The 20,685-nt window shown below is 40.0% G+C and overlaps 1 protein-coding gene across 7 annotated transcripts in view; it reads right to left on the bottom strand.

Moving 5' to 3' along the window:
- Window positions 1–20,685, bottom strand: part of DNAI1 (dynein axonemal intermediate chain 1) — a 69,162-nt gene that overhangs the window by 34,897 nt on the left and 13,580 nt on the right. For all 7 annotated transcript variants that reach the window (XR_007518692.1, XM_049896222.1, XM_049896223.1 and 4 more), the window contains exon 2: window positions 3,188–3,220. Coding sequence is in view for 6 of the 7 variants with exons in the window: in XM_049896222.1 (XP_049752179.1) it covers window positions 3,188–3,220 (33 nt within the window). In the remaining variant the exon portion in view is untranslated. The remainder of the gene's footprint in view (window positions 1–3,187; window positions 3,221–20,685) is intronic.

Raw genomic sequence — 20,685 nt, 5'->3', positions numbered from 1 at the left:
AGCTTCATAGTCCCATCAGGTCTTTGGAGCAAAAAAGCAAGGACCAGAAGTTTTCCCATTCCCTGACAGATGTTAAAGACATTGCCAAAGTGGCCCATGACATATTAAAAAACGTTCCCCCTACTAATAATCAAAGATATGCTAAATACATCAATGCAATTTTTCACTGGAAAACTTAAAAACAGACACAAACAACCAAACAAAATTAACATCCAGTGTTGGTGACAGAAAAATGTCATTGTTAGGTGCTGTCAGGTTGGTTCCAACTCATAGTGACCCAATGCACAACAGAACAACACATCACCCGGTCCTGTGCCATCCTGGCAATCGTTGCTATGTTTGAGCCCATCGTTGCAGCCACTGTGTCAATCCATCATGTGAAGGGTCTTTCTCTTTTTCACTGACCCTCTACCTTACCAAGTATGATGTCCTTCTCCAGGGACTGGTTCTCCTGATAACATGTCCAAAGTACCTGAGATGAAGTCTCACCATCCCCGCTTCCAAGGAGCACTCTGGCTGTACTTCTTCCAAGACAGGTTTGTTCATTCTTCTGGCAGTCCATGGTATGTTCAATATTCTTTGCCAACACCATAATTCAAAGGCATCAATTCTTCTTCAGTCTTCCTTATTCATCGTCCAGCTTTCATACGCACATGAGGTGATTAAAAATATCATGGCTTGGGTCAGGCACACTTTAGTCCTCAAAGTGACATCTTTGCTTTTCAACACTTTAAAGGGGTCTTTTGCAGCAGATTTGCCCAATGCAATATGTTGTTTGATTTCTTGACTGCTGCTTCCATGGGTGTTGATTGTGGATCCAAGTAAAGTGAAATCCTTGACAACTTCAATCTTTTCTCCATTTATCATGATGTTGCTTATTGGTCCAGTTGTGAGGATTTTTGTTTTCTTTATGTTGAGGTGTAATCCTTACTGAAGGCTGTGGTCTTTGATTTTCATCAGTAAGTGCTTCAAGTCCTCTTCACTTTGCAGCAAGCAAGGTTTGTCATCTGCATATCTCAGGTTGTTAAATCAGTCTTCCACCAATCCTGATTCCACATTCTTCTTCATATAGTCCAGCTTCTCGGATTATGTGCTCAGCATATAAACTGAATAAGTATGGTGAAAGGATACAACCCTGACACACACCTTTCCTGATTTTAAACCCTGCAGTATCCCCTTGTTCTGTTTGAACTACTGCCTCTTGGTCTATATACCATCTCCTCATGAGCACAATTAAGTGTTCTGGAATTCCCGTTCTTCACAATGTTATCTATAATTTGTTATGATCCACACAGTTGAATGCCTTTGTATAGTCAATAAAACACAGGTAAACATCTTTCTGGTATTCTCTGCTTTCAGCCAACGTCCACCTGACATCAGCAATGATATCCCTCACTCCAGGCCTCTTTTGAATCCAGCTTGAATTTCTTGCAGTTCCCTGTCAACGTACTGCTGCAACCACTTTTGAATGATAGTCAGCAAAATTTTACTTGCGTATAATATTAATGACATTGTTTTATAATTTTCACATTCTGTTGGATCACCTTTCTTTGGAATGGGCACAAATATGGATCTCTTTCAGTAGGTTGGCCAAGTAGCTGTCTTCCAAATTTCTTGGCATAGACCAGTGAGCACCTCCAGTGCTGCATCTGTTTGTTGAAACATCTCAACTAGTATTCATCAATTCCTGGAGCCTTGTTTATTGACAATGCCTTCAGTGCAGCTTGGACTTCTTCCTTCAGTACCATCAGTTCCTGATCATGTGCTACCTCCAGAAATAGATGAACATCAACCAATTCTTTTCGGTACAGTGACTCTGCATATTTTTTTCATTTTCTTTTGACGCTTCCTGAATCATTCAATATTTTGCCCATAGAATCCTTCAAAATTGCAACTCAAGGCTTGAATATTTTCTTCAGTTCTCTTAGCTTGAGAAATGCCGAGGAAAAAACATGTACCCATAAATTAGCACAGCCTCGCTAAAGAGCAATTTGGAAATATTTATAAGTGTTTACACTCTGACCCAAATTTCTATTTATAGGAGTTTTTAATTATGAACATAACCAAGGATATGGTGCATGTGTATTTGCTGGAGGATTTATTATAGTTAGTGACAAAGAGGAAACATCTAAACATCTAACACTGGCTATAAGCAGGTTATAAAATAATACACACAGTTTGATTCCATTTAAACATAAATACATGTACTTTTTTTTTCAATTTTTTTAATTAACTTTTATTGAGCTTCAAGTGAACGTTTACAAATCAAGTCAGTCTGTCACATATAAGTTTACATACATCTTACTCCGTACTCCCACTTGCTCTCCCCCTAATGAGTCAGCCCTTCCAGTCTCTCCTTTTGTGACAATTTTGCCAGCTTCCCTCTCTCTCTATCCTCCCATCCCCCCTCCAGACAGGAGATGCCCATACAATCTCAAGTGTCCACCTGATATAATTAGCTCACTCTTCATCAGCATCTCTCTCCCACCCACTGTCCAGTCCCTTTCATGTCTGATGAGTTGTCTTCGGGGATGGTTCCTGTCCTGGGCCAACAGAAGGTCTGGGGACCATGGCCGCCGGGATTCCTCTAGTCTCAGTCAGACCATTAAGTATGGTCTTTTTATGAGAATTTGGGGTCTGCATCCCACTGATCTCTTGCTCCCTCAGGGGTTCTCTGTTGTGCTCCCTGTCAGGGCAGTCATCGATTGTGGCCGGGCACCAACTAGTTCTTCTGGTCTCAGGATGATGTAGGTCTCTGGTTCATGTGGCCCTTTCTGTCTCTTGGGCTCTTAGTTATTGTGTGACCTTGGTGTTCTTCATTCTCCTTTGCTCCAGGTGAGTTAAGACCAATTGATGTATCTTAGATGGCCGCTTGTTAGCATTTAAGACCCCAGATGCCACATTTCAAAGTGGGATGCAGAATGTTTTCATAATAGAATTATTTTGCCAATTGACTTAGAAGTCCCCTTAAACCTACATGTACTTTTAATATATACATTAAAATATCCAGGAGGCTATAACATCAAATGTTAAGAGGTTATCCCTGGGTGGTGGGCTTAATGGTGAATTTAACATTCTTCTTTTTACTTGTTCAAATTTTCTAAAAAATATTTAGGTAATATTTTTTACAGAAAAAAAAACGGCTTTTAACAATTTCTTGAGAGACCGTGGTAATCTCAGCACTTACTTTCTTCCTGGTTCCTCTGCCCACACTGATGCTCTGAAGAAGGAACAGAAACAGAAGGTGAGTCATGATAAGTGAATCACAGTGGGAATACCATAAACGGTATGACGGGGAGGCTCCAGCCCAGGGGCCTTGCAGACAAAGGACACTAATTTTTCCCAAGTCCCAAAAATAGTCTTCTCAGTGACAACATGTGCTTCTTGGTCCAGCCTAGGAGGGCCTATATCTGAGGCAACCCCCTTTTAGCATCAGTGAGGCCCATAAAGAACAACCAGGTAACTTAGCACTGGACATTTCTTACTTGCAGCTAGTTCAACAAACAGTTTTTGGAGTATATTCTAAGTGCTAATCTCTGTATTAGGCATTTAGGGGATTCTGAGGGCAGATTATATTCATAAACATTTGTTTGGGGGTGAATTTAAGCTCCTTACGAGCAGGTATTTTATCTATTTTGTCCACTGCTATTTTCTATTATCTATTTTGTCCAGATTCCAGAACAGTGTTAAGAACATAGCAGATGTTCAAAATACTTATTGAATAAATGAATGAATGCCTTCAGAACCCATCAGTAACCCTGACCCTGGGCAAAGTGGTTTTCCTGCCTCAGTCTCGGTTTCCTAGTCAATAAAACGCAGAGGATTAGGTATGATAACCTTTCAGTTCTAATATGCTAAAATTCCCCTGAGCAGCATGCTCAATTCAGTTTGATAAACATTTGTCAAGAATCTATTTTTGTGTCAGAGACTAGCCTAAACATTGGGACCAAAACAAAGAAAGATGAGGTCCCTATCCCAGTTTGCTTAGGATCCAAAAAGAAAGACAAGTGTGATCAGTGCTTCTCACTGTTCTCGGGGAAGTCTCTGGGCCTTGGTTTCCCATACGCAAAGTGATAGAGTTAGACTAGATGGGTTCTTAGAGCTCTTACATGATAGGGTCTCTGGGAGAGGCTTTGATGGTGAAAGAAAGGAAAGGGATTCCAGGGGGAGAAAAAAGCATGTCCCTGCTTGGGCTGGATTGTTGCCAATAGGGCAGGCAGCAGAATTCAGATTTTTGCCAGGTTTCCAAGGTTTCAGTGATAGGAATCCTTCACTGATGCCAAGCCACATGAGCCAGAACGTTGCTTTCATTTGAAGATCCTCTGATCCCTAAGGTAACAGGATGGCAATGTCACAACGTCCAACAGATTTCTGGCCCACAACAGAGCACTGGAGGGCCAATCCCAACCCAAACCGCCAGCCTTAAATAGAAAATGAGATCCAGTTACCACTGGCCCCCGTAAATATGTCTGTAAAACATTTATCTGGCAATAAGAGAACTGACAAGGGAATTTGAGTGTAATTGTTTTTGACAGTTGGAAATATTTCAATTAACACACTGTAAAAGCCACACTATAATAAACGCAAAACAGGCCAATGAAATCAGCTACAGCCCTGACTTACAACCACGGCAAAAGAGATTGAATGTCAGGCTGCCAGTTTGGGCCCTTGGTCTTCCAGAAGGAGAAGCCTGAGACAGACAAGCCTGAATTCCTGAAAAGCTTTTGATGGTTCCTCCCAGAAGCCATCAAACCACAGAAGAAAGTTCAAATTCCCTCTCCTGGACCTCAGAATTTCATCATCTGGCCCCAAGTCTCCATTCCAGCCTGCTATCCCACCCCTCATGTGGTAGGACTTTGAAATGCAGCTCAGTGAGGCTACTCACAGTTTCTGGGTCTGCCCTGTGCTTTCCCATCTCTGCACCATTCCTTGTCAGGAACACTATCTTGCTCCCTCTATCTCTGCCTAACAAAACTCTGTCCAACTAACCTCTGCTGGTGGCTTATCTAACTCCTCCTGTCATATTACCATATTTCTCCTACCTTCCTCTACCCTTCCTTTCCTCATTTGAGCAAGGTTCCCCTCCACCTTCCATCACTACCACAAGCATTGGCTGGTGTGAGATTTTGGATGAAATGCATCTTTAAATAGGTACTCTGTTGTCTCTGGGTTTTAATCTATAACAAGTGACAATATTATGGAAAAAAAAATACCGCAGTACATATAGGAGGCAGCTTGGAGAGGCCCACCGTCCTTATACTCTTGACCAAAAAAGGTCCTCTTCCCTTGGGCTGGTCATTCATTTTGGCCAAGAAAGGATACCTATTGAGGAGTCAAGAAGGAAGAGGAAACCCACTCAGATCACCATGGCAGCCAACTTAACACTGGTGGTCAATGGGAAAGCAGATATCCCGACTTGAATTCCTTCACAGAACATTTTTCTATTCTCCTTGTTTCAGATCTCAGTGTGAGTATCCTGAGGGCAGAACTGCCTTACCCATCATTGGACCACTAACGCTGAGCCTAGAACTTGGATGGAGTTCACCTATCTTACAAAAGTCACTGGTGACAACTCAGCCTGCCTAGTGGTCACTTCTCAGTTCTCTTATAGGGCCTGACATTGCTGAGGGCTTCCTCCCTCCTTGAAACTTCTCCTCCTTCATTTCCATGTCACTGACCTCTCCAATGGCTCTTTCTCAATATCCTTTACTGGCTCATTTTTCTTCAGCAACCTCTTAAATGCTGATATACCTCCAGGGTTATATGCTTGAACCTCTGCTCTTCCTACTCTACACATTCTCTTTGGGTGCTCTTGTCCTCACCTTCCACCTTATGAAGAAGAGGCTATCTATTTCTGTAACTTAGACTTCCCAGAACCCCATGATCAAATTGAAGACAGAATATTCAAACTCAATATTTTAAAAACCAACCTCTTTGTGTTCTTTTTTCCACTGCAAATTGCCACTTCCTCCAATATTCCCCATTTTACTCAAGGGTACCTACATTCATTCAGTCACCCAGGTTGAAAACTGGGAGTCATCAAAGATACCTGACTTTTCTTCACCTTCCCGTTACCATTATAAAGTCTAACAATTCTGTCTCTTTAATATCTTTCATAACTATCCTCTCCATTTACACCCTCTTGTCTAACTACATTTGATCTTCCTGACCGCTGTTTCTCTCTACTCCAGTAATTGTAATATTACCATTTTCTGTTATTGAACACTTACTCTGTATCAGTCATTTATTAAGCTATTTATGTAAGTCATCTCATTTAATTATTACAACTACCCTGTGAAGTAGGAGCTATCATTATTCCTATCTTACAAATGAGAAAACTGAGGCATAGAGAGATCAAGCAACCAGCCCAAAAGTGATGAGGATTTGAACTCAAACTTTTACTATCTATAAGTGCTCTTTCTAACATATAAATCTGATTATGTCACTCTCCTGATTTAAAGCCTTGAAGGACTCCCTATCAGCCATGAGGTGAAGCTCAAGCTCCCTAACACGGTATCCATGTCATCTCCTCTTTCCCTCCCACAACCACACTTGACCACTTATAATCCTCTCTAAACTTATGTAGGAAAGAGCCATGGAAGCAGGAAGATTGAGCCTGTGTTCCTGGTTGTCAAATATGCCCCCAGAGCCTTGGGCAGGTCACAGCAGCTGATTTAGGAGGGGCTGCCCCCCTGGTCAAACAATGGAACCACATAAAACTTCTCCCCTCTTCCTCCATTTTCATAGATTTCTTTCCCAAATCACCTGACTTCAATGGTATAAATCAAGCATCTTGTTCCCTTCTCTTAAGACCACCAACCATGGTGTCTGGCTATGAGTTTGCGTCCAATAAAATGGCTGTTGGAAACATTATATTCCCATTCATAGACTCTGCTATGTCCTCAGCCACGCAAGTATCTGTGTGGATCTTCGTCTGCTAAGAAGCACTCACCCTAGAGCTGCCTTTAGCGGCTCACATCTCCACCAAACAGTTCAGTGCTGAAACACAATTATTCCTGGAAAGAGGGGCTCTTTGAAGCAGGCAAACCCACAGACACTGCATCCTCCTCCCTGAGGCCCAGGAGATTTCGTTTACCATTTCAGTTGTCTTGGTCCTTATTTTAAAACTCACTAATAGGCTTCCATTAAGCTAAATTGAAACTAAATACCTCACCAGCTTGCAGTTTCTAAAAGGGTAAAAGCTGTTAGTCTCCAAGGAATAAGTAATTCACCAACAAATCTTCCTCCAGCTACAATGAATGTATTTCAAATCCTTGAGTCTAGTGAAGTGTCTAAAGCACCCAGAAGGCACTCAATAAGTGTTTGTAGTTGAAAGAAACCTCAAAATTTTGAAATGGTGGTATGCAGGGTAACAAGAACTATTATACAAACTTTTTGTAGGGTAATTTGCCAATGTTGTTAAGGTGCCCTCAATTTGGTTCCGACTCATAGCAACCCTATGTACAACAGAACGAAACATTGCCCAGTCCTGCGTCATCCTCACAATCATTGCTGTTTGAGCCCATTGTTGCAGCCACTGCATCAATTTATCTCATTGAGGGTCTTCCTGCTATCAAAATTTAAAATGCACATACCCCTCAATTCAGCAACTCTACTTCTTTCAATTTTTCCTATGGAAATACATGGTGCATAAGATATACGTACAAAATTGCTCACTACAGTATTATTTCTAGTATTTTTAAAAACAGGAAAAATAAACCAAATATTCACTGAGAGGGGCCTAGTAAAATAAATTATGGTATAACCATTCAATGGAATAGTATGCATATTTTTAAAAGAATGAGGTAAACCTTTATGTATTGTTATGGAAAGCTCTCCAAGGTATATTGTTGACTAAAAAAGCCAGCTACAATAGACAACCCACTTGTTTACTTTAAGAATTTGTGTGTATGTATTTACATATACATGGAAAATATTTGGAAGAATGTACAGAATCTGTTGACAGTGGTTTTGTCCACAGTGTGACTGGAAAATTACGGAGAGGGGACCAATACTGTTTGCCTTATACTCATCATCATGGTTTTAATATTTTTAATGTGAATGTGCATTGCTTTTATAATTTAAAATGTAAATGAAGAATTAAAAAACGAACAAAGTACAGTTAAAGAGTTGGCACGTTGCTCAGAATGCAGGAAAAGGGGATAAATGACCAGCCCGGTGCCTCCCTGGAAGCCTTAGCTAGGCCTCAGGAGGCAAGGCAGTGGAGTGTTTAAGAGCTGGAGCTCTAGAGCAAGCCTTGGCTGGATTCCTGACTCTGTCACGGACTACATATGAGACCAGGAGCAAGGTTCTGAGTCTCTACGCCTCATTCTCTTATCTATAAAACGTAAAAAATATTAGTGCCCTCCTCATACACTTGTTGTGAGGATAAAATGAAACAATGCATGATAAGCACCTAATTCAGGGCCAAGAACACAGTAATCCCATAAGTAACAGTGGCAATATAGACTTTGAGCTGTCATTATTTTATTATTCCATCTTAGTCTGCCATGTGATGCAGTTGAGCCCCACTTTAAGGGCATGTAATGAATAGTTGAAAGTGTGCTGCCGAGGTACCAGGAAATCCTTATCGGAAAAAAAAGGAGCCTGGAAATGTCAGTGTCACAACAGAGGGATTACAATAAAAATACCTTCCATTTATACAGCAACATTCAGTTTACTAAACACTTTTGAGTACCAACCAAATCAAACCCAGCGCCATCAAGTTGAGTCCATTCCGACTCATAGGGACCCTACAGGACAGAGTAGCACTGCCCCACAGAGTTTCCAAGGAGCGCCTGGCGGATTTGAACTGCCGTCCCTTTGGTTAGCAGCCATAGCACTTAACTACTACGCCACCAGGGTTTCCAACACTTTTGAGTACATCATTTCATTTTACCGTTGTAACAGTCTTTTGTGGTACAAGGTATGAATACAGTGTAGGGTGCAGTTACTTTGAGGACGTAAAGGAGTTAGTGGAAGGGAAACTTTAAGTCATGGAGGCAGCTGTGTTCTTTTTGGAAAGAGCAGGGGACTTAGAGTCTGCAGTTTACTAGCTATGTGATGATGAGCAAGTCACTATGTTCTAAGAGTTTTATAGTTTTAGTCTTACATTTGGATCTTTGACCCATTTTCAGTTAATTTTTGTATATGGTGTGAAGTAAAAGCTAACTTTATTCCTCTGCATGTGGCTATCCAGTAGTCTCAGCATCATTTGTTGAAGAGACTGCTTTTTCCCTATTGAATTTTCCTGGCACCCTTGTCAAAAATCAATCGATATAGATGTATGTATAGTTTATTTCTGGACTCTCAATTCCATCCCATTGATCTCTGTTTATTCTTATTCTAGTACCACAATGTTTTGAATACTATAGGTTTGTAATAAGTTTTGGAATTGGGAAGTGTGAGACCTCCAACTTGGTTCCTCTTTTTCAAGATTGTTTTGACTATTTAGGGTTCCTTGAAATTTCATATGAATTTTAGGATTGGATTTCCCATTTTTCCAAAAAAGGTCATTGAGATTTTGATAGGGGTTGTATTGAATCTATAACTTGCTTTGGGAAGTACTGCCATCTTGATACTATTCGGTCTTCTAATCCATGAACACAGGATGTCTTTCTATTTATTTAGGCTTTCTTTGATTTCTTTCAGTAGTGTTTTGTAGTTTCCAGTGTACAAGTCTTGCATCTTGTTGGTTAAATTTATTTCTAAGTATTTTGTTCTTTTTGATGCTATTATAAATGAAATTGTTTTCTTAATTTCCTTTTCAGATTGTTCATTGTTCGTGTATAGAAAACTGATTTTTGTATGTCGATCTTGTATCCTGCAACTTTGCTGAATTTAATAATTCTAGTTTTTTTGTGGGTTCTTTAGGATTTTCTATATATATAAGATCATATATCTGCCAATAGAGAAAATTTTACTTCTTCCTTTCCAATTTGGGCATCTTTTACTTCTTTTTGCCTAATTACTCTGGCTAAAACTTCCAATAAATCCTGAATAGAAGTGGTGAAAGCAGACATCTTGTTCTGGTTTGTAAGAGGAAAGTGTTCAGTCTTTCACCATTAAGTATGATGTTAGCTGTGGATTTTTCATAAATGCCCTTTATCATGTTGAGGAAGCTCCCTTCTGTTCCTAGTTTGTTGAATGTTTTTATCAAACTGGTTGGATTTGTCAAATGCTTTTTCTGCATCAGGTAGATGATCTCTCCATTTATTTAGGATTTCTTTAATTTCTCTCAGTGATGTTTTGTAGTTTTCAGAGTAGAGCTCTTTCATGTTTTGTTTTTCATGCTATTTTAAATGAATTTTTAAAAAATATTTTTTCCAAATTTACGAGAATAGTAGAATGCCTATAGAAATACAATTGATTTTTTTAATGTAGACCATGTAACCTATGGTCTTGCTAAATTCACTTATGAATTCTAATTATTTGTGCCTTGGACTTTTTTTTGGACTTCTTAGAATTTTCTATATAGACAATCACGTCATCTGTGAATAAAGACAGTTTAACTTTTTTCTTTCACATCGTCATTTCTTTTATTTCTCTTATGTTTTATTATATTTACTAAGTAAGATCTCTGGTACAATGCTGAGAAGAATTGGTAACAGCAGATGTCCTTGCCTTATTCCTGATGTTAGGGGGAAAACATTCAATGTATCACCATTTAGAATGATGTTAGCTACAGGTTTTTCACAGATACGTTTTATCAGATTCAGGAAGCTCCTTTGTATTTCTAGTTTGCTGAGATTTTTTCTGTTATGGATTGATGTTTTTAGAAATTTCAATGGGCACTTGGCCAACTGAATAGTCTACTACTCCACTGTCTCTTAAGATCCATGGTTCTGGGATAACACATGAATATTTGCATTTCTAACCAATTTCCAGATGATCTCAACAATCTTTAAGAAAATGTCTTTTTTTTTTTGGTCAACTGGTTTTTTGTTTTTTTTTTTAACTGTGCTTTAGGTGAAAGTTAACAGGTCAAGTTAATTTCTCATACAAAATTTATAACATATTATTTTGTGACATTAATTGCAATCCCACAATGTGACAGCACACTCCCCCTTTCCACCCCAAGTTCCCTGTGTCTATTTAACCAGTTCCTGTCCGTTCCTGCCTTCTCATCCTGCCTCTAGACAGGAGCTGCCCATTTGGTCTTGTGTATTTTTTTATCTGAACTAAGAAGCACACTTCTCATGGTATTATTTTTTTTGTTTTATAATCCTGTCTAATCTTTGTCTGAAGAGTGGCTTTGGGAATGGATTTAGTTCTGGGTTAACAGAAAGTCTGGGGGCCATAGTTTTGGTGGTTCCTCCAGTCTGTCAGACTATTGTTTGGTCTTTTTACATAACTTTGAGCTGTGTTTTGCACTTTTCTTGTGCTCCATTTGGGACTCTGTTGTATTCCCTGTTAGGGCAGTCATTGGTGGCACCTAGGAACCATCTAGTTCTTCTCTTCTCATGCTAGTGGAGTCTCTGGTTAATGTGGATCTTTTGTCTCTTGGGCTAATATTTTACTTGTATCTTTGGTGTTCTTCATTCTCCTTTGCCCTGAGTGGGTTGGAACCAACCCACTCATGCATCTTAGATGGCATGAAAATATGTTATGAAAATTAACAGGAGAACAAAAAGCTAGTCGCTTATATTTATTCACATATTTACCATTTCCAGTACATTTTGGACCTCCCTGTAGATTGAATTTCCATCAGATATCATTTTCCTTCAGCCTAAAAATTTTTCCTTAGTATTTCCTTCTTTCTTTTTTTTTTGTGCTTTACAGAGCAAATTAGTTTCTCATTCAACAATTTATGCAGAAATTGTTTTGTAACATTGGTTGTAATCTCTGTGATGTGTCAACAGCCTCCCCTTCCACACCCCAATTCCCCATTTCCATCTGTCCATTTTTCTGTCCCTTCCTGCCTTCTCGTCATTGCTTTTGGGCAGGTATTCCCCTTTTGATCTAGTATACATGATTGAACTAAGAAACACTTCCCTCATGTGTGTTATTGTTTGTTTTATAGACCTGTCTAATCTGTGGAGCCCTGCTGGCACAGTGGTTAAGAGCTACAGCTGCTAACCAAAGGTTGGCAGTTCAAATCCACTAGCCACTCCTTGGAAACTCTATGGGGCAGTTCTACTCTGTCCTATAGGGTTGCTGTGACTTGGAATTGACTCTATGGCAATGGGCTTGGTTTTTTTAATCTAATCTTTGGCTGAAAGGAGTAGATTCAGTTCTGAGTTGAAAGGGTGTCCATGGGCCATAGTCCCAGGGGTTCTTCCAGTCTGTGTTAGACCAGTAAGTCTGTTTTTTTTTTTTAGTGAATTCGAATTTTGTTCTACATTTTTCTCCAGCTCTGTCCAGGACCCTCTATCGTGATCTCTGTCAGAGTGACTGGTGGTGGTAGCTGGGCACCATTTAGTTCTTCTGGGCTCATGGTGGTAGAGTCTGTGGTACTTGTGGTCCATTAGTCCTCTGGACTAATATTTCCCTTGTGTCTTTGTTTTTTTTCTTTAGTATTTCTCATAGTGAAGGTCTGCTGACGACAAATTCTTTCATCTTAGTTTATCCAAAAATGTCTTTATTCATTCTCCTTTTTGATGGATATTTTTGCTGGATCTAAAATCCTAGGTTTGTAGAAATTTTCTTCCAGTGCTTTAAATGTGTCATTCAATTATTTCTGGCCCCCATTGTTTCTGATGAGAAGTCAGTCATATCGTTGTTATTGTTAGGTGCCATTGAGTTGGTTCCGACTCATAGCAACCCTATGTACAACAGAACAAAACATTGCCTGGTCCTGTGCTATCCTCACAATTGTTGTTATGCTTGAGCGCATTGTTGCAGCCACTGTGTTAATTCATCTTGGTGTCCTTCAAGCATGATGTCCTTCTCCAGACACTGATCCCTCCTGACAATATGTCCAAAGTATGTAAGCCGTAGTCTCGCTGTCCTTGCTTCCAAGGAGCATCCTGGTTGTACTTCGTCCAAGACAGATTTGTTCGTTCTTTTGGCAGTCCATGGTATAGTCAATATTCTTCGCCAACACCATAATTCAAAGGCATTGATTCTTTGGTCTTCCTTATTCACCGTGCAGCTTTCGCATGCATACGAGGCAATTGAAAATACCATGGCTTGTGTCAGGTGCGCCTTAGTCTTCAAGGTGACACCTATGCCTTTTAACACTTTAAAGAGGTCTTTTGCAGCAGATTTGCCCATGCAATATGTTGTTTGATTTCTTGACTGCCGTTCCCATGGTGTTGATTGTGGACCCAAGTAAAACGAAATCCTTGACAACTTCAATCTTTTCTCCATTTATCATGGTGTTGCTTATTGGTCCAGTTGTGAGGATTTTTGTTTTCTTTATGTTGAGGTGTAATCCTTACCGAAGGCTGTGGTCTTTGATCTTCATCAGTAAGTGCTTCAAGTCTTCTTCACTCTCAGCAAGCAAGGTTGTGTCCTCTGCATAATGCAGGTTGTTAAGGAGTTTTCCTCCAATCCTGATGCCCCATTCTTCTTCATGTAGTCCAGCTTCTTGGGTTATTTGCACAGCATATAGATTGAATAAGTATGTTGAAAGGATACAACCCTGATGTACACACCTTTCCTGGCTTTGAACCATGCAGTATCCCCTTGTTCTGTTTGAACTACTGCCTCTTGATCTATGTACAGGTTCCTCATGAGCACAATTAAGTGTCCTGGAATTCCCATTCTTCACAATGTTATCCATAATTTGTTATGATCCACACAGTTGAATGCCTTTGTATAGTCAATAAAACACAGGTAAACATCTTTCTGGTATTCTCTGCTTTCAGCCAACATCCATCTGACATCAGCAATGATATCCCTGGTTCCACGTCCTCTTCTGAATCTGGTTTGAATTTCTGTCAGTTCCCTGTCGATATACTGCTGCAGCCGCTTTTGAATGATCTTCTGCAAAATTTTGTTTGCGTGTGATGTTAATGATACTGTTCCATAATTTCTGCATTTGGTTGGGTCACCTTTCTTGGGAATAGGCATAAATATGGATCTCTTCCAGTCAGTTGGCCAGGTAGCTGTCTTCCAAATTTCTTGGCACAGACGAGTGAGCACTTCCGGCGCTGCATCCGTTTGTTGAAACATCTCAGTTGGTATCCTGTCAATTCCTGGAGCCTTGTTTTTTGCAGCTTGGACTTCTTCCTTCGGTAGCATCGGTTCCTGCTCATATGCTACCTCTTGAATATGGCTGAACATCAACCAAATCTTTTTGGTGTAATGACTCTGTGTGTTCCTTCCATCTTCTTTTGATACGTCCTGTGTCATTTAATACTTTCCCCTTAGAATCCGTCACTATTGCAACTTGAGGCTCGATTTTTTTCTTCAGTTTTTTCAGCTTGAGAATTGCCAAGCATGCTCTTCCCTTTTGGTTTTCTATCTAGAGCTCCTTGCACATGTCATTATAATACTTCACTTTGTCTTCTCAACAAAGTAGAAAAAATAAATTGCTAATCCCTGGACAGCCATGTGGCTCCATACCTCTGCATCTTTGTTAATGATTTTGTTCCCTCTGCCTGGAATACTCAAATCTTTCCTACTGCTCCTTCTCTTTATGGGCCTGACAAACTCTAAGGCACATATATATATTTCTCTCTCACTCTCTTTTTTTTATTTTTTATTGTGCTTTAAGTGAAAGTTCACAAATCAAATCAGTCTCTCATACAAAAATTTATATACACCTTGCTATATATTCCTAGTTGCTCTCCTGCTAATGAAACAGCACACTCCTTTCCTCCACTCTCTCTTTTCATGTCCATTTGGCCAGCTTCTGAACCCCTCTGCCCTCTCATCTGTCCTCCAGACAGGATCTGCCCATATAGTCTCGTGTGTCTACTTCATCCAAGAAGCTCACTCTTCACCAGTATCATTTTCTATCCCATAGTCCAGTCCAGTCCCCATCGGAAGAGTTAGCTTTGGGAATGGTTCCTGTCCTGGGCTAACAGGTCTGGGGACCATGACCTCCAGGGTCCTTCTAGTCTCAGTCATACCATTAAGTGGTCTTTTTACGAGAATTTGGGGTCTGCATCCCACTGCTCTCCTGTTCCCTAATGGGTTCTCTGTTGTGTTCCCTGTCAGGGCAGTCATTGGTTGTAGCTGGGCACTATCTAGTTCTTCTGGTCTCAGGCTGATGTAGTCTCTGGTTTATGTGCCCCTTTCTGTCTCTTGGGCTCATAAATACCTTGCATCTTTGGTGTTCTTCATTCTCCTTTGCTCCAGGTAGTTGAGACCAGTTGAAGCATCTTAGACCACCACTTGCTAGCATTTAAGACCCCAGATGCCACTCGCCAAAATGGGATGCAGAATGTTTTCTTAATAGATTTTATTATGCCAATTGACTTAGATGTCCCCTGAAACCATGGTTCCCAAACCCCCGCTAAGGCACATATATTTTAATTAAGCTCTTTAAGTTGCAGAGAACAGAGGCTCACTCAAGTTACCTCCAGTAAAGAGAGGTGGGTAAAGGGGAAAGGTATATATATGGGGGGGTTGTCTGTGCATAGGTATTATAAATACATAGATAGCCTAGAATTGGAATTGGAAAGCTATCGGCTCTGAAATAGGTATAGGGATCAACCATTTTCTCCATATCTCTCATGGCGTCTTTATTTCTTTTAGCAACTATGTTTTTTACTCCCCACTTTCATTCCCCAAGCAACGAGTTTTTCCATGGTTTCTGCTCCCTCATAACTTAAGTGTATATCCAGCTCAGCATGGCTACTCTGGCTTCTCTCTACCTCACAAGCATCCTCTTCTTCCTCTCCATCCAACTACTGGTTCTTTCTGTAGTCACAGTTCAGACTTTTGGAGAGGGAATCTTATTGACCCTAGCTCAGTTGTTCATGCTATGCCATGTCAAAATTCCACAGCTCTCTGAGCAACCACGGCCTTAAACAATGTAGGTTCCTTTTAGAAAGAAGTATGGTTCTTCCTTGACATCTCTAGTGCAAGATGCTTTACTCCAAAATAACTTCTATATTATTTCGGGTAAATCCCTTTCTCATAAATTGTGCAGGAAGGTACCTCAGATTTCTTCCAGTTCAATGCCTTCATTCAGGGCTAATATTTATATTACAAAAGTTTCTGTCTTTTACAAAAGCCTTTACTGTGGGTTTTTTTTTTTTTTTAAGAGCACATTTCTGCAATGAATTTAAAAATACAGCACACTTTATATATCACTTTTAAAGACCTTCATATAGGAGACTTATACTTCTGGCCATAATGGAGCAAGTAGTACTAGACTTGCCTTCCTACTATAGACAACTATAAACCTGGACATAGTATATGAGGCGATTGTTTTTAGGCATTGGGCAATACACAACACAGGACAGTGATTCCTGAGGGAAGGAGGACACCCAACATGAGTCACATATTTACCTTATATCTCTGCTTGGGGAAAATTTCTTGATCATGGCACTGAGAGATAGGCCCAATGGAGAGTATGGTAACCCAGATATTAAAATTAGCACACAATGACTTTAAAGTAGTTATTGTAAATGTATTTAAGGATTTAGAGAAAATATTTTCTTAATGGATAGACAGATGAGTGGACTAAGTGGAAAAATGTTAATGATAAAAAAGTACGGTATTGGAAATGAAAAATTCACTACTGAATGTGAAGATGGAAACACTTGTGGTGTAGTGGTTAAGTCCTACAGCTGCTAACCAAAAGGTCGGCAGTTCGAATCTGCCAGGCGCTTCTTGGAAACTCTACGGGGCAGTTCTACTCTGTCCTATAGGGTCACTATGAGTCAAAATTGACTCAATGGCAGTGGGTTTGTTTTTTGGGGGGTTTGAATGTGAAGATGGACCCATTGAAATTATCTAATCTGGTGAACAGAAAGCAACAAGACTGAAAAATAAAAAGAGCCATAACCACCTGTGGGAATAGATCAAGTAGTCTAACATATAGGTAGTTGAAATCTCAGAAGAAAAAAGAGAGGAAGAAAAAATATTTGAAGAAATGATGGTTAAAATTTTCTTAAACTTGGTAGAAAGCATATAGTATTATCAGAAGCTCAGTGACACCCAAGCAGAATAAATACAAAGAAAACCACATCTAGGCCCATCATGGTTGAACTGCTAAAAACCAAAGATAAAAATAAAATATCGAAAGTAGCCAGGGAAAAATGACGTATACAGGGGAACAATAGTATGAAGTGCATACAAGGGAATAATAATAAGAATTATGGCTGCCTTCCAAGCTGCGCTGAAGGCACTGGTGAAAAACAAGGCTCCAGGAATTGACAGGATACCAACTGAGATGTTTCAACAAACGGATGCAGCGCCGGAAGTGCTCACTCGTCTGTGCCAAGAAATTTGGAAGACAGATACCTGGCCAACTGACTGGAAGAGATCCATATTTATGCCTATTCCCAAGAAAGGTGACCCAACCAAATGCAGAAATTATGGAACAGTATCATTAACATCACACGCAAACAAAATTTTGCAGAAGATCATTCAAAAGCGGCTGCAGCAGTATATCGACAGGGAACTGACAGAAATTCAAACCAGATTCAGAAGAGGACGTGGAACCAGGGATATCATTGCTGATGTCAGATGGATGTTGGCTGAAAGCAGAGAATACCAGAAAGATGTTTACCTGTGTTTTATTGACTATACAAAGGCATTCAACTGTGTGGATCATAACAAATTATGGATAACATTGTGAAGAATGGGAATTCCAGGACACTTAATTGTGCTCATGAGGAACCTGTACATAGATCAAGAGGCAGTAGTTCAAACAGAACAAGGGGATACTGCATGGTTCAAAGCCAGGAAAGGTGTGTACATCAGGGTTGTATCCTTTCAACATACTTATTCAATCTATATGCTGTGCAAATAACCCAAGAAGCTGGACTACATGAAGAAGAATGGGGCATCAGGATTGGAGGAAAACTCCTTAACAACCTGCATTATGCAGAGGACACAACCTTGCTTGCTGAGAGTGAAGAAGACTTGAAGCACTTACTGATGAAGATCAAAGACCACAGCCTTCGGTAAGGATTACACCTCAACATAAAGAAAACAAAAATCCTCACAACTGGACCAATAAGCAACACCATGATAAATGGAGAAAAGATTGAAGTTGTCAAGGATTTCGTTTTACTTGGGTCCACAATCAACACCATGGGAACGGCAGTCAAGAAATCAAACAACATATTGCATGGGCAAATCTGCTGCAAAAGACCTCTTTAAAGTGTTAAAAGGCATAGGTGTCACCTTGAAGACTAAGGCGCACCTGACACAAGCCATGGTATTTTCAATTGCCTCGTATGCATGCGAAAGCTGCACGGTGAATAAGGAAGACCAAAGAATCAATGCCTTTGAATTATGGTGTTGGCGAAGAATATTGACTATACCATGGACTGCCAAAAGAACGAACAAATCTGTCTTGGACGAAGTACAACCAGGATGCTCCTTGGAAGCAAGGACAGCGAGACTACGGCTTACATACTTTGGACATGTTGTCAGGAGGGATCAGTGTCTGGAGAAGGACATCATACTTGGTAAAGTGCAGGGCCAGTGGAAAAGTGGAAGACCCTCAAGGAGATGGATTGACACAATGGCTGCAACAATGGGCTCAAACATAACGATTGTAAGCATGGCGCAAGACTGCGCAGTGTTTCATTCTGCGGTACATAGGGTCACTGAGTCGGAACCAACTCAATGGCACTGAACGACAACAATTTATATGACAATTTCTCCCAAAACAAGATTCAGGACAATCTCATGATGACACACTGACAAAAAATAAGAAAATGGGGAGGCGGGGCAAAGATGGCAGAATAGCCAGATGCTTGCGGTGATCCCTCTTATAACAAAGACTCGAAAAAACAAGTGAAACAATTGTATTTATGACAAGCTAGGAGCCTTGAACATCAAAGGCAAAGTTAGAACATGGACTGAGTGGCAGGGGGAGGGAGAGACGGTTCAGAAGCAGAAAGGACTTACCGGGCCTGAATTGCTGGGATCCCTCAGGCACCACTCCCGGGAGCAACTGTAGTCAAAACAGCCTGGTACTGGTACAACAACAGATACATAGACCGATGGAACAGAGTTGAGAATCCAGACATAAATTCATCCACATATGAGTGGCTGATATTTGACAAAGGCCCAAAATCAGTTAAGTGGGGAAAACACAGTCTCTTTAACAAATGGTGCTGGAATAACTAGATATCCATCTGCACAAAAATGAAACAAGACCCATACCTCACACCATGCACAAAAACTAACTCAAAATAGATCAAAGACCTAAATATAAAATCTAAAACAATAAAGATCATGGAACAAAAAACAGGGACAATGCTAGGAGCCCTAACACATGGCATAAACAGTATACAAAACATTACTAACAACGCAGAAGAGAAACTAGATAACTGGGAGCTCCTAAAAATCAAATACCTATGCTCATCCAAAGACTCCTCCAAAAGAGTAAAAAGATTACCTACAGACTGGGAAAAAGTTTTTAGCTATAACATTTCCAATCAGCATCTCATCTCTAAAATCTCCTTGATGCTGCAAAAACTCAACAACAAAAAGACAAATAACCCAAATAAAAAATGGGCGAAGGATATGAACAGGCACTTCACTAAAGAAGACATTCAGGTAGCTAACAGATACATGAAGAAATGCTCACGATCATTAACCATTAGAGAAATGCAAATCAAAACTACAATGAGATTCCACCTCACTCCAACAAGGCTGGCATTAATCCAAAAAACATTAAATAATAAATGTGGGAGAGGTTGTAGAGACTGGGACACTTATACACTGCTGGTAGCAATGTAAAATGGTACAACCACTTTGGAAATCAATTCGGCGCTTCCTTAAAAAACTAGACATAGAACTACTATACGATCCAGCAATCCCACTCCTTGGAATATACCCTAGAGAAATAAGACCCTTTACATGAACAGATAAATGCACACCCGTCTTCACTGCAGCACTGTTTACAATAGCAAAAAGATGGAAGCGGTCAAGGTGCCCATCGACGGATGAATGGATAAATAAATTATGGTATATTCACACAATGGAATACTATGCATCGAAAAAGAACAATAATGAATCTGTGAAACATTTCATAACGTGGATGGATCTGGAAGGCATTATGCTGAGTGAAATTAGTCAGCTGCAAAAGGACAAATATTGTATGAGATCACTGTTTTAAGAACTCGAGAAATAGCTTAAACAGAGAAGAAAATATTCTTTGATGGTTACGAGAGTAAGGAGGAAGGGAGAGAGGGAGGGACAGAGGGAGGGACAGAGGGAGGGAAAGGGGTTTTCACTAATTGGATAATAGATAAGAAGTGTTTTCAAAAAACTAGATAACTGGGAGCTCCTAAAAATCAAACACCTATGCTCATCCAAAGACTTCACCAAAAAAGTAAAAAAACTACCTACAGACTGGGAAAAAGTTTCTAGCTATGACATTTCTGATCAGCACCTGATCTCTAAAATCTACATAAACTGCAAAAACTCAACTGCAAAAAGACAAATAACCCAATTAAAAAATGGGCAAAAGATATGAATAGACACTTCACTATAGAAGACATTCAGGTAGCTAAGAGATATATGAGGAAATGTTCATGATCATTAGCTATTAGAGAAATGCAGATCAAAATTACAATGAGATTTCATCTCACTCCAACAAGG

This window comes from Elephas maximus, chromosome 9 (genome assembly GCF_024166365.1).
Source record: "Elephas maximus indicus isolate mEleMax1 chromosome 9, mEleMax1 primary haplotype, whole genome shotgun sequence".
Taxonomy (NCBI): Eukaryota; Metazoa; Chordata; class Mammalia; order Proboscidea; family Elephantidae; genus Elephas; species Elephas maximus.
This window is presented reverse-complemented; position numbering and strand designations above follow the sequence as displayed.